At 45.1% G+C, this 14,787-nt stretch overlaps 1 protein-coding gene across 1 annotated transcript; it reads right to left on the reverse strand.

The window, feature by feature from the left end:
* Positions 1–760: 760 nt before the first annotated feature.
* Positions 761–5,324, reverse strand: rbm15 (RNA binding motif protein 15). Its single transcript, XM_010902413.4, has one exon. The coding sequence runs from the start codon at positions 5,173–5,175 to the stop codon at positions 2,563–2,565; it is 2,613 nt and encodes an 870-aa protein (XP_010900715.1). The 5' UTR covers positions 5,176–5,324; the 3' UTR covers positions 761–2,562.
* Between the last annotated feature and the right edge of the window lie 9,463 nt (positions 5,325–14,787).

Consider the following 14,787-nt stretch of genomic DNA (forward strand, 5'->3'; position numbering starts at 1 on the left):
CCCTCTGCTTGTGTGGGGAACCGAGGAGGACACGGCCCAGAGAAAACAGACCTCGGGGTGGGATCAAAGCGCACTAAACGGAATCCTGTTGACGACAACAGTGAAGGCAAGGGGTCACGGGAGCCTGCAGTGAATCCAGCGCGTGAAGACTCAAACCTCGGCGAGGAACATGAAATGAAAGGGGGCGGGGCCTGCTGCTTCACTCCAGCCCTGCTCACGCGCCCCACAACCAGTGAGTGTGTCAGAACGCCAAGCAGCAGGACAGCGGCTGGCGTCTGAAAACAACCAGGGCACGAACAGAGCAGGCACCACGGGGGGGGTGGGTGGGGGGGGGGCTCCTTGATCGATCCTGCCCCACGGTGGTGACCTGACAGACCGGTAGAACTACCACAGTGGTGTGGAGTGGGGTGTGGGGGCCCTGTGGTGGAGGGAACCAAGGAACTGACAGGGGCAATAGTTACGCTACTTAGCAACAACTCCTGAACCCCTCCGGATAGCTCACCAGAACATTGACGGATCCCGAAACGTATGAGTGCGTGTGAGAAAACACACACACACACACACACACACACAACCACGATCATCGACGGACAAACGCCGAGGTCTCCCTCCTAGTCTCCGTGGAACTCTAACCATCAGCAAAGAGGCGCTTGGCTCCCTTCTCTTGTGCGACAACTCAAAGCGATAAACAATTCCTTCTGCGGGACAAAACAGAGGACGTAGTCAGTTTTCTCCAATTCATTTCCACGGCAGAAACAGGTTTCCCTCAAATGAAACAATTTATTGATATTCGGAGGACAACGACGTGCGTAAATGCACGCTTTCTCTGAGTGTGTTAAACAGCTTGGCAGTAAGCTGTGTGTGGTAAGATGACTTTCCGTGTCTTGTCTTTCCAATGAAATCAGGTACAGAGCACAAAGAATGAGGGTCATAGAATTCCACTTAAATACAGAACACAAAAGAGACACAGCGTCTCTGCGAAAACGGACCAATACTAAGTTGTTTCCTCCTCCTCAGACTTCCTCTGATGTTGAAGCTTTAGAGATTCCACAATTCCTGGAGAACTTTGAGGGAAAATACACGTTTGTTTCTGTTTATCAAAAGATAAAGCAAATCAACCTCACCTTAAGCCACAACTCAGTTTTCCTTTTTTTTTTAAAACAAAAAAAACAAAAAAAATAACATTGATAATAATGGCAACATACTATAAAGTCCTAAAAATCAAACTGTCGGCAGCTGGCTTACATGAGGAACATTACTTCTGAAATCTACTAAAAATACTAGCACTACAACTTATCAAAAATACCCCAAAATGACCAGGGTATATGCCAAAAAAACTTTTTTTTTAACTTGATAATAAGGATCAACATTACCATCATGTTCACACAAACTTGGCAACAAACATTGGCATATTGAACCAGACCACAAATGTCAATAACAAAAAGAGCTTCCAAGTCTTGTTTGTTCTTCTCTAGTGTAACTTTATCACACACTGTAGGTGAAAGGTTATAGGTCACAAGGTACTACCAAAGTTCAAGTGGTGCGAAAGAAAGTGCACACAATAAAATCTACTTTATATTTTAGTCTCATTTGGCTCTTTATCGCATCAATGTATTTATGGTTCAACTAGATTAGCAGGGCAAAGCCTTTTATGTATTCCTCATTTAACATCTCAATATACCCAAACATTTCTGGCTTAAACATTAAAATACATATGGAAAGCAACTGAACTTACTGTTGTCAAACAGGAAAGTTATACTGAACCCATATCTAGGTATTCAAGCCTTCATTACATCTCAAACTGTTTTGTAGTGTTCATGAACCATTGATTGACCATACTGGACTACCTAACCAGTAATATAGGACAAAACAAACCAAAGAATAGCCTACGTACGGGCAAAGACGGGAAGTCCATTCTTATCAATATGGAAGACTGTCAAGTAAGACATCCCACCCTTAATTTTTCAGAATTCTGTACTTTTAACGAAGGGCATCGAGAATATTATGCAAGAAAAATATATAATTAACTCTAAATGAACACCAACTGATTGTAATAAGCATTACAGTCTGTTTTTATAACACGTCGACCAAATAAATAGTGGACTAAACCATGGAGTTGACTTGTACTCTACTTCTTAGTGGTTCAAGTTTTCCTGAATGAAAACACAGAAGGGTTCCTTTGTACCTCATTTCAAGCTAATGTTAACGTCAAATTCCAATGAATATCCCCCTTTTTCATAAAACACCCATTGAATGGTTTCTGTGCACGTCGGTTTGAAATTAGCACACCCTTTATAAAACAGGGTTCCAAAGTTGTTGACTTTAAAGGGGGCAATTTAAATTTCTGTTGCTGTTGCAGAACCAATAGTCACATAACCTAGCCTACCTAAACCACCCCCCCCGTCCCGCCCCTCCCCTCCCCTATGACACTACTCCCCAGTAGAGACCCCATTTAGCAGAACACACAGCATGCACTAGTAGTTACAGACACGTTTTGTTTTTTTGTTTACAACATCAGGGATGATTTGCTTCCTGCTTCCTCTCTCTCCGACAAGACTGCATTTATGATGCTCCGCGCACCACGACCATCACCAGGTAGTCCTCCTCGGTTTTGGCCAGGGCTTTGGCCGAGGCGTCAATGAACTGCTGGGAGAACTCACAGGGCGGGAACGCGTGTAGAACCCCCTGGTGCTCCTTATCCCGGCTGCCGCCGACGGGCAGGCTGATCACCCCGGCGGCCTGCTTCTGTTTCAGGTACGACACCAGGTTGCGGAGGGGACGCTGTGTCGAAATGGCCGGGTCCGTCGCTGACGCGTCCTCTCCGCCGGAGCCGGGAACCGCCAGGAGAACCGCGTAGCCAGCCGGGCCGGCAGCTTTGATGCGTCGGGACACCTCGTCGAGTTTGGGCTGGTCGAGGCGCAGGCGCTGGGTGATCTTCAGCTCCCCCACCGGTCGGCCGGTGGCGCCGTCGGTGAGCAGGTCCTTGGCCACCCCCTGGTGGCCCTCGAGGAGGTGCATGTTGGCAGGGAAGTTGCTGTTTTTCAGGAGCAGCATGCCATGCCAGGCCAGTCCCAGCTTGGCCCCGCCCTTGGCCCCGCCCTTGGCCCCGGCCTGGTCTGAGGAGCGATCCCTCTTAGCCCCGGCTGCTTTGGCGCTGCCGTTGTCGCCGGCTTTGCGTTTCCTCTCCCCAGCCGAAGGTGTGAGGCTACTGCAGGAGGCCCCTCTCTCCGCGAGGCTCGCCTGGCTCTTCAGTCTCCTGTCCCCGCCGCCAGGACGCTCCGCGCTGGGGCGGCGATCTCGCACAGGGGACAGCCTGTCGCCGCCACGCAGGGAGCGCTCCGTGTCACTGAAGCGCCCCCCGTCGGGGCTGCCGTCCGGCGAAGGGCCGCCCCGGCGCCGCCGCGCTGCGCGGTCAATGCTCTCCGGAGAAACGTCAAGGTGGCGGCTGTCATCCACGGGGCGCCGTTTCCGCCCTGGGTCGCCGCGCCCCGCCAACTCACGCTCCAGAGACCAGGGCTCCCGGCCAACGGGCCGGCGGTCCCGCTCCAGGTGATCCAGCGGATCGAAGGCCCCCGGCCTCACCCGCTCCCGCATGGCCGGGTTGGGGGGCCACTCTGCCCCAGGGAAGCCCAGCTCCCTCTCTCGGAAGTGGAGTGGAGGCGTAGTCCTCTCCCTGACCCGCAGGGGCTCCGGCGCGGCACGGTGGACAAAAGACTCACCCAACATGTCAAACAGGGGGAGAGGCTGGAGGAACTGCTGCTGGTAGCGGAGCTCAGTGTCTGCAAAGTCCACCCGGAGTCTCCTCTCGGGCCCACCCAGAGGGAAGCCACGCATGTGAGTGCACGCCGCCTGAGCAGCATCCAAGCTCTCGTACTGGATGTAGGCCCAGGTGTCCCCTTTCCTATAGTCAATGGTCCTTATGGTGCCAAAGCGGTCAAACTCTCTGGCCAGTGCAGCCAGGGGCACCCAGGGCCCCAGGCCGCCCACCCATAGGCGCGTGGTGGGCGTGGCCTTGCCGTAGCCAATCTTGATGGGGTTTCGGCCCACTATCTTTCCGGACATGGTGAGCTTGGCGCGATGGGCCATGTCCAGGTTCTCGAACTTGAGAAACCCGTACGTGCTGGTCTGTCCCCGGGTGGGTTTTATATCCACCTCTGTGATCACACCGAATCGGTCGAACACCCTCCTCAGGTCCGTCTCGGTGACTGTGATGTCCAAGTTGCCGAGAAACAATGTCCTGTTAGCTCTCTGGTCGTCCTCCGGAGAGATGAAGTCCTCCTCGCGGAAGGCAGCTGCTCTTTCTGTAATAAACGCTGGGCCTGGACGTGCCCTGGCTTCAAAAAAGGCTAACTCTCTCTCCCGTTCTAGGTCTCTGGGCAAAGGGGGAGGTGGGGGAGGGGGGAGGCGGCCGAGAGCCAGCTGCTGTAGCCTGTAGTCTCTGTATCCAAGCCCTGAAGGTGAAAGGGGTCTCTGGGTGTGCAAGTGTCTGTGGCCTGGGGCAACATACGGGTCCCTGTCAACTCTCTCAACTGGTGATCGACTTCTTCTTCTATTGATGTACACTGCATCGATTTTCAGTGGACGGTCATACAGCACTAACCTGCCCCTGGCGTGTTTTGCTGCTCTGGCATCCTCGGGCTTTCGGAAGTTGACAAATGCAATTCTCTCGTCGTTGCTGCGGCTTATTTTGACACTTACGTCGCCGAATTTTTTGAATTCGTGGAAAAGTCCGTCTTCTATGTCTTCGTCGCTCAACTGAGTACCCAGTTCACTGATTTTTAGAGTTTTGTACTCACTCTCGTTGTTTGTAGGAGGAGGCGGAGGACGTTCGCCGCGAGAATTACTCATTCTTGCCGTGGTTAAATCGAGTGCTAAACCCAGGTTGTGGTTCTTGCCGATAGAGCTAACAACCGCGCCGGGATAACTAACGTTGTGATTACTGCCGCCGGTTCGACTAGATACATGACCGTCAAAATCTCTATCTCTCTTCTCTCCCAACAAACTCCTTCTTGTAGATCCTCCGTCACTTTTGGTGGAACTATTTCCATTATTGCTCCCGCTAGAAACCGAGAGAGCCCCCATTTTCTTGCTGGGCGGATGGCCTCCTCCCCTGTCTCGGATATCGTCCAAAGCGCGAGAACGTTTTTTAATCGGCGACCTTTCTTTGCCTTTCATTGTAGTTCACCTCACCAAATCTTACAACGACGGATGTTATTCCCAAGTATTATTTTTGTGTAATTTCTAAAGGTAAATCGGAGAAAAGGTGAACTTCGATTAGCGCTGACCCTGCGGCAAAATAACAACATCCGCCATTTTGTCTAGAATACTGTTAGAGCCCGCCCCGTGGAACTGATTGGACGGAAAAGTGGGTGGAAAATACAACTACACGTTTACAGTGGATATCAGTCAGACGAGATATTACAGAAACTGAGTCGTTATTGGGTTTATCAAACGGCGATGCGTTTCGTGATTGGTTATCCGCTGTATTCAAATAACTACAAGTTGATATGAAATGGAGAACGAAGTATTTGTAGCCTAAATGAGAAAAGTTGCCTGTAAATACTACACACCAGTCTTTTTTGTTGCAACTTCTGATAAAGCATATCTTGTGGGAGTTTCTACACATTGTATACAAGCATTTCATTGCGGCTGCCGAATTATGACTGAATATTATTTTATTCCCTTGATAATTACAATTCCCAGTATCCTGCATTTAACTGCACCTTTGCAATCTCGCCACAGGATGGGGCCATTTGAACGGCATAATAAAAATGAAAGTCGATACCATGGGGGTTCATGACATCTGAATAATAGTAATAGTTTTGACATCTGAATCAAAATACACAGAAAAATAAAATAATCATAATTATAAGGACACAACGGGACATAAAAATGATTTATAGGACAGATGGGATTGTTTATGTTTGAATAAACAAAAAATCTGCCCCTGCCATTTTTATTAGAATTTGTCCAACACATTATTTACTACGTTATTATCCAGGCATTGTGGAATGTAAAATCACAAAAAGAGAATGAGTATTTGTTATCGAGAGGGGTCAGCTGAGGTGGCTTGGGCATCTGTTTCGGATGCCTCCGGAACGCCTTCCTGGGAAGGCCCGTCCCTTCGGGAGGAGACCCCGGGGAAGACCTAGGACATGCTGGAGGGACTATGTCTCCCGGCTGGCCTGGGAACACCTCGGTGTCCCCCGGAAGAGCTGGAGGAAGTGTCTAGGGAGAGGGTAGTCTGGGCATCTCTGCTTAGACTGCTGCCCCCACGACCCGGCCCCGGATAAGCGGAAGAAGATGGTATGGTAAATGCAATACATTTTATGTCTGGGTACACAGGAAGAAAACTGAAAAAACATGTACCGGCCAACTGTGTTAAAGGAATATCTACTATCAATACAGGACACTAATTTTCTTATCGGTGATTGTCTATTCATTTTATGCATCCCCTAGTTTTGAGGGGGAAAAAAGCTCTAGGTTGTCAAAAGTACAATGTCTCAATGCTATTCTTGAGCACCAAATTCAGGCAATTGGCTGTTGAAGTTGTGTTATTGTCGGGGCTTAGGGGATTCTAAATCCTAGAAACGCCCCTGGCTAGGAGTGGACCTCAGTGGAAACATGAAAATCAAAGGGCTAAAGTTGGAACTGAAGACAAATTCGGGGTCGCAATCGGATTCGTCAGCAAGGCTGTACATTTGTGTTCTCAAATATGGCAAAGGATGCAGACGATATAGGAGATTGGAGTCGGTCAGAGTGACGGCAAACAAACTGTTTATTTCACGTGTGTCAAACAAACAAAGGCACGTGATGTGTAAATACGTGATTTTTGAGGTAGAATACCTCTTACAGGAGTTATTTCTGACATCTCAAGGGATAAATGCGTTGTGGTTCAAGGATTGAGCATGCCAGACAATCCAATTCAACTGAAAATTCATAGGCCGAATAAAGGAATAAAGCCTTTTGTTTTATTATCATTTCATCTAGAGGTTCTCCCGACTCGCATCAAAGTTTGGTATGTGAGTTATGCTGTGAGGACATACATACAGAAGCCGCTACAGTGTTCCAATTGCAAATAGTTCAGGCACGTGGCAAGTTGCAGAACAAATACATGTATTGTGGTCAAGTGGGAAGAGGTTCTGTATGTTGTTGTTATGGTGATGGTAATCTGAGTTCCCAGAAGCGCCCTGCAATCAGGGCAGTTGTTCATTAAAATTATCTTCAGATGCTAAAAGTAAACAGGGTGGACTTTGTTGCATTTTTGCACTGACGATAAATTGCAATGGACAAACTAATAGAACGTAATAAAATAAATAAACTGGACTGTGAAGGTGGCACAAATGTTTTTGGACTACTGAGAAATGACACCTGAAATGTTACAAGGAAGTCTGAAAGAATTCTACCCTCTTTGGATTCTGAGCCTCTACTGTGACCTGAACAATCAACAAAGCATATGACTTCTTTATAATTTATGTATTATATATGGACTAGAAGTATTCAACTGAGCATTTGTACAAAGAAATGACAGCCGAATTAGTATATACCAAACAAGCATCTGGGAAGTGACACATTTTTTTAAGGCTGTAGTCTAACACTTCATATGCAATTGGGTTAAAATACTTTTTTACATGTTCAATGTGTGGGTAATTCAATCTATATCAGATGAACCATAGAATTGAGCATGTTTTGTACATAGTCACCTTGTCATACTAGTCATTTTAGTATTTAGATCATTTTCAACTTGCATTGTTAGTGCATGTACAGGAGAGCAGTCAATGTCTACCTTTTTTGTTGCTGGTGTCTGACAAAATAAGGATCAAAGAACAGTCATACTGGCCATCATGAAGCAGGTAAACAGGAATACACTGATCAAAGACATAGTCGAAACATTAGCTTGCACATATTGAATTGTTTTGTACATTAAGAAGAAGACAGAAGTCAATCTTGGACTAAAAATTGGGCTTAGTTGCTTTAACATGAGCCAGAAGTGCAGCTCTGCCTCTCCCACTACTTTGAGGGCAGTGGTTTCAATAGTTTTCACCCCCCTTGGACTGTTCCATATTTTATTTTTATTCTTGCCGTTCATCAACACAAAAAATGTCATAATGTCAAAGAGAAATATCAAATCTACAAATTGTTCTAAATTAATTATCAACACAAAACATATAATAATGTGTCGCATAAGTGTTTAACCAGTCTAGTGAATATTTGTTAGAGGCACTATTGGCAACAATTACAGCCATGAGATTTGGATAAGTCTCTGCCAGTGTTATACATTTGGACACAGCAATCTTTGTCCATTCTTCTTGGCAAAAATTGCTCAAGCTCTGTCAAGTTGGATGGGGACATTTGGTGAACAGCAATCTCAATCTCTTTCCACACATTCTATACTGGATTGAGGTCCGGCCTTTTAGTGGACCACTCCAGGACACCAACCTTTTTTTTAAGCCACTACATTGTGGCTTTGGCTGTGTGTTTTGGGACAGACTTCAGCAGGTTTTCTTCCAAGATTTCTCTATACTTTCCTGCATCTGTTTTGCCCTCTATCTTCACAAGCTTCCCAGGCCCTGGCGCAGAGAAGCAGCCCCATAGCCTGATGCTGCCACCTGCATGCTTCACATTAGGAATTGTGTCCTCGGGATGATGAGTGGTGTCAGGTTTGTGTCAAACATATTGTTTAGCGTTGAGGCCAAAAAGCTCTATTCTAAATAGCCTGTGTGTAGAACAGAATTCAAATCAATTGGGAACAGATCATTAATGACACATGGGAATATCCATACACGTACTGAGGCAGATCTGCCATAAATGCAGAAAGCAGTGTGATTGGTTGACTCAATGGAGAGGCTGGAGCTTGCATTTCAAACAAGCTGTATCAACATTTGAAACAAGTTAGTGCTTGTCCCAACCCTAACCTTACCAGTTACCATAGCAATTTAAAACATTTACTTCAATTGTGTGACTTCAGAATTTGGATGTATTAAAGTTGTATCTTAACCTTACTAGTCAGTCAACCAATCACATTTTGTTCTGTGGGATCAGGATTTTTGATTTGAAGAAAAACAACAATGATTGACACATACATCCTTGCATTTCTGTTTAATTTATTATATAGAACTCTCACTCAATATTTGGGACTTGAAGAGTATGGACAGTGAGGACTTCGCCATGACATAACCAAATTGTCATTGGACAATATATTTGGGTAGTGTTATCAGTGCCAAATTTCAGGAGTCATGTCAATCGTGGTGAAATCCGCCCTGCAGGACTGTACTGTTGATGGATCTGGGGGAACATGACCAGTCAAAGGGAAAGACTAGTTTGCTGTTAGGATACTTTTGTGTCCGTAATATATAGGATAACATGGCTTTATCTCAGCAACTCCCAGTGGACTTGGGACAGGTTGTGTCCTTCACAGCACAAACAATTCAGTTCTGGTACTTATCAAGCTGCTCATTCAACAAGGAAGTTTTATTCAACCTGAATCCCAACACCCCAGAGTGAAAGCGTTCTCTGGCCTTCTACCTTGATTGAGGTCACGGGCACCCAAGCCGCCACAAGGAGTCTCTGGGGAGCGACAAGGCAAGGAAACCATATTGTATCACTAAACCCTAAACCCGAACAGGATGGCAACCATATTTTATCACTCCACCTTAAACCCAAACAGGATGGTAACCATATTTTATAACTAAACCCTTAAACCCAAACAGGATTTGCTATTTGAACATGTTACAAATCCATTCAAAATTATTCTGGAGTGCGTCTTTAAATCCTTACTTCTCCCCTTAGATAAGCTGGTATTGATCACACTACGTCCCACTCCTCTCTCCATGGTAACACAATGCAACCTGACACTAACCCGAGCTCTCTCACCTTAATTCCATTACCTCATACATTGGCAGTACAGCCCAGACAGACAAAGCATGCTGCTAGAGCTTTTATGCTTAAAGGTGCAAAGCGGTTCATTCAATCACACGGGACATCTCAGAGTAAAAGTTCTGATCTAGGATCAGCCCCTCCAACATTATGCATTTTATATACGATTGCAGTAGTTAACATGTGATTTAATCTCATCCCAGATGCAAGATGAATACAGGCCTTAATGCCTGAGTATGAGGCTGATGTGAGAGTAAATAAAATCTCAGGTTAGGCCTATTCTATGGTCAAGATAAATCTAAGGCATAGATCAAAGCTTGGTTTACTTCAAAAAACAACGGTTGGCAGACAGTTTTTTTGCAGATTTAATGACACGTTCAGAGGCATTTCTTGGGATAATGAGGTTAATATATGTATGTACAGGCGCCAGTGACAGCCCTCACCCAGTGACCCTCCCTGATATGGAGAGAGTGTGCGCTTGCTCTTTGTGTGTGTGTGTGTGTCGGAGACGGATGAGGAACGGTTGTCGCACACTTAAGACCTTAAGCTGTGCGCCGCTTTATGGTGTTTTTGATGAATGACTTTGTTGCTCTAATGACAAACAGCAACGTGGGGCAGGCCTGCGTAGCCTGGGTCAGTGTTAAAACGCCCTGCACCCTTTAACCCAGTTGGAACACGAATAAAGCAGCTCGGTCAATGTCATGTACAAACTATTTTTCTAAATTAAAACATGTCCAATTTTATTTAAAAGAATATGGACAATTGGTAAGCGGTAGGCTGCTATCCACTGATACAAAACATTTTTATTACTGTATGACTGACATTTTTACTAGCGACCGTATGTTAGATTCTGTCTAATGTGTCAATCTCACTGTATCACGATATGATAAATAACACAGTCTGTTTTTAGTACCTTTTGTAATACCTCCATTGTTGGTATAAATTATTACAGTAAACGTTGCTTTGAGCGATCACATGACTTCCTGGCCTATAAACCATTACAGACTCTTTCCTCGGCTTGCGTTCATCCAGCAGCCCATTCATCTTTTTCTGTTCCTGACCTCCTCTGAAGGCTTCGCTTATCTCCTCCACTTAATCTGAGGTTTAATCAGCGGGCGAGAGCAGGCTGTGGAGTTGGAGAATGAGTATCGTTTTCAGAAAGGGGCGCGCAAATGAAAAGTAAAAAAAAAAAAAAGTCTGACACAGAACATGTAAAAAAAAAACACACAAAAAAAAAAACAATAGCCTGCAACTGAAGAAGAAGATTAACATTTCCTATTGGACGAGTTCTGGTAGTTGTCCCTCCCTGTTTCAATCGACATTCGGCCGTTTGGCGCCTAATGAACACAGCCATTCCGCTGTGCTCCAGGGTCTGGCTGGAAGTTGAAGGCTGTGTGTGGGTGTTTAAAGTGTCTCTGACGGGTTTGCTCTGCGCTCCCTCCACTCTGCTCAGCCTATTGAAACCACATGTCGGCGAGCCCAAAAAACACGGCACAGATCAGACCATACAGGGCACTACTTAATCTGCTCCTGCACTGCTGCCATTGTACCGAGATTACCGGAGGGAGGGTACCAATTATTTGCCTGCCCGCTTGTGGAATGCGGACTGCTTTGAAAGATCGGTCATTCTCTGTACATACTTTTAAAATCCTCAAAAGATACTTTATCCCGATACCACTCTGATTGTCTCGTAATTTTAGTTGACACGAAGTGTGCAACGTTTTCATTTCTAGCAGATGAGATCTATGTTAGAACTTCACACATCAGGTCCGTAGTAGCGTTCACTGAAGTGAATTTCATGGGCACAGAGAGGAGACTGTTTTCATCTCCTTCCAATTGAAAGCAGCCAGGAGCCACACCGTTCAGCAATCCAGTGCACAGTTGGCTTGACTCAGAAGTTAAGCACAGTCGGGCTTAGATGGGGACACCAAGGGTGTGTTCATTGTGCCAAATATTTTGCAAAGAGTTACTCCAAACGGAAAAGTTTTGCAATGAAAATAAGTATTTATGTTGGACTATTTCTATTCATTTAGCTATACTAAGTTCACTTATGTTTGTTTATCAAATAGCGGAGAGTTTCCATTTGCAAAAAGTAATAAATACACTACAGATGCATCTGGAAGGCATGTTAACGTACCAGTAGGGGGCGGTCTTTCCTTTTCTCTGTGTAAAGACAACCTTGTCCTCGGGTTGTTGAGGAAGTGTCCGAGAATGAGATTAATGTGGACATGTCTATAATGAGTGATCCTAAGAGTAATCTCAAGTTCATTGGAAATCCTTTATAATGTAGGACACTCAAGGGGTTCCATCAGTATTAAATAATTGTTCTTAAAGGGGCAGTGCAGTTAATTTTACATTGCTAGATGAAACTGCCACTCTTCGAGGCTGAAACAATGCTCAGAAAAATATACCAGAAATGTCAGCGTGTTTAGGTGGGATGGAGCTTTTGGCCCACAATATCACCTATAGAACAATAACTGTTCATCTGTGCAGAGGGGCAAATGTCTTCACATGTGTTTAGTAACACCTAACCCTTCAGACTGAGCATTTCAAATGCCAAATAAGCTCAATTAAATACAAATCAATGCTTTTGTGGTCATTCTCATTAAATAATAGCCGCGATTTACCACACATGCTCTACAATTATCTGTTTTTATTCATCCGATTTATTTGTCTGTCACAAAGACTGCTTTATGGAGCTGCTTTAAAAAAAAAAACACACAAATAAATTACTGGGAAGTCATTCAGCGAGACTTCCATCTCATCATTCGGGGTCGTAGTTTACCTTTTTTTTGCAGCCAGATGTGAACTAGGGGAACCCCGTCTGTCTGGGTGCAGAACCGTGACTCGGAGGGAGGCTCGAGCCGCCCAGCACTTCATCATCGGCAGTGTAGTGCGGTTGCCCAGTTAGTTTTTCATTAATAGGCCTGCCACTTGGTTCTGATGCATAGGGTGCCAGCTGAAGGCCTCTTGATGCGAGGCCAAACAGACTGCCACACACACACACACACACACACAGGCACAGAGGCAACACACACAGAGCCCCTCCCAAAGCACACCTCAACAGGCCGACAGCTTTCAAAGTCCTCCAGTGTGCGCACACTACAGTTACTTAACGTCATTGCATTAAGTAGTTGTTTAGGTCTGCCGAGGATGGCGGTAGCACAGAGACATTTTCCCACTGACGACCGGAGGCAGGAAACAGGCAAAAACCTTTATTGCCGATCACACTTAATGAAATACAACGAAGGTGATCACATATTCACATGATTAGCATTAGCATTTACAACTTACATATTTAAATTATATTGTTTTTATATTTATTTTTTTTGGGGTGTGGGGGGGGGGGTGGCTTCCGCAGGATTGTGGTAATGCACAAATCTGGAATCAATAAAATTCCTAACAAACTCAAAGTAAACGGTCGGTCATGTTGTGGTTTGAAGTTTGTGGGTTTGCGGCGCTGTTGCGTTATCGGGAACAACACAGCGTTACTTTGATGGGGTGCATGGAGTTTGTGGGCATACAGTGGATACAAAAAGTCTACACACCCCTGGTAAAATGCCTGGTTTTTGTGAGAATGAGACAAAGATAAATCATGTCAGAAATGTTTCCACTTTTAATGTGACCTATAATGTGAACAATTCAATTGAAAAACCAGCTGAAATCTTCAACGGGGAAAAATGAAAAATAAAAACCTTACAATAACCTGGTTGCATAAGTGTGCACACCCTCTTATAACTGGGGATGTAGCTGTGTTCAGAATTAACCAATCACATTCAAACTCATGTTAAATAGAAGTCATTACACACCTGCCATCATTTAAAGTGATTCATCACAAATAAAGTTCAGCTGTTCAGCAAAATAGAGCTTCCAAATCATCAGAGGGATCTTATTGTTGAAAGATATCAGTCAGGAGAAGGGTACAAAATAATTTCCAAAGCATTAGATATACCATGGAACACAGTGAAGACAGCCATCATCAAGTGGAGAAAATATGACTCAACAGAGACATTACCAAGAACTGGACTTCCCTCCAAAATTGACGAAAAGACGAGAAGAATACCGGTCAGGGAGGCTTCCAAGAGGCATACAGCAACATTAAAGGAATTTCTGGCAAGTACTGGCTGGGTGCTACATGTGACAACAATGTCCGGTATTCTTCATATGAATGGGCTACAGGGTAGGGTGGCAAGACGGAAGCCTTTTCTTACAAAGAAAAACGTGGGAAAATGTGTTATTGTCTGATGAAACCAAGGTTGAACTTTATGGCCATAATTCCTAAAGGTATGTTTGGTGCAAAAACAACACTCCACATTGAAACATGGTGGTGGCAGCATCATGCTTTGGGGCTGTTTTTCTTCAGCTGGAACCGGGGCCTTAGTCAGGGTGGAGGAAATTATGAACAGTTCCAAATAGTTCCAGGCAATTTTGGCACAAAAGCTTCAGGCTTCCATTAGAAAGCTGAATATGAGGAGGAAGTTCACCTTTCAGCACGACAACAACCCAAAGCACACATCCAAATCCACAAAAGCATGGCTTCACCAGAAGAAGATTAACGTTTTGGAATGGCCCAGCCATAGCCCAGACCTGAATCCAATTGAATATCTGTGGGGTGATCTGAAGAGGGCTGTGCACAGGAGATGTCCTTGCAATTTGACAGATTCTGAGCACTTTTGCAAAGAAGAGTGGGCAAATATTGTCACGTCAAGATGTGCCATGCTTATAGACTCCTACCCAAAAAGACTGAGTGCTGTAATAAAATCAAAAGGTGCTTCAACAAAGTATTAGTTTAAGGGTGAGCACACTTATGCAACCAGGTTATGTGGGTTTTGAATTTTTCCCCCTCAAAGATTTCAGTTTGTTTTTCAATTGAATTGTTCACGTTATAGGTCACATTAAAGGTGGAAACAT

Source organism: Esox lucius, chromosome 12, assembly GCF_011004845.1.
Source record: "Esox lucius isolate fEsoLuc1 chromosome 12, fEsoLuc1.pri, whole genome shotgun sequence".
NCBI classification, from domain to species: Eukaryota; Metazoa; Chordata; class Actinopteri; order Esociformes; family Esocidae; genus Esox; species Esox lucius.

What these genes read in the sequence shown, in the direction of transcription:
- rbm15 (XM_010902413.4), bottom strand. Translation starts at nt 5,175, where the DNA reads ATGAAAGGCAAAGAAAGGTCGCCGATTAAAAAACGTTCTCGCGCTTTG.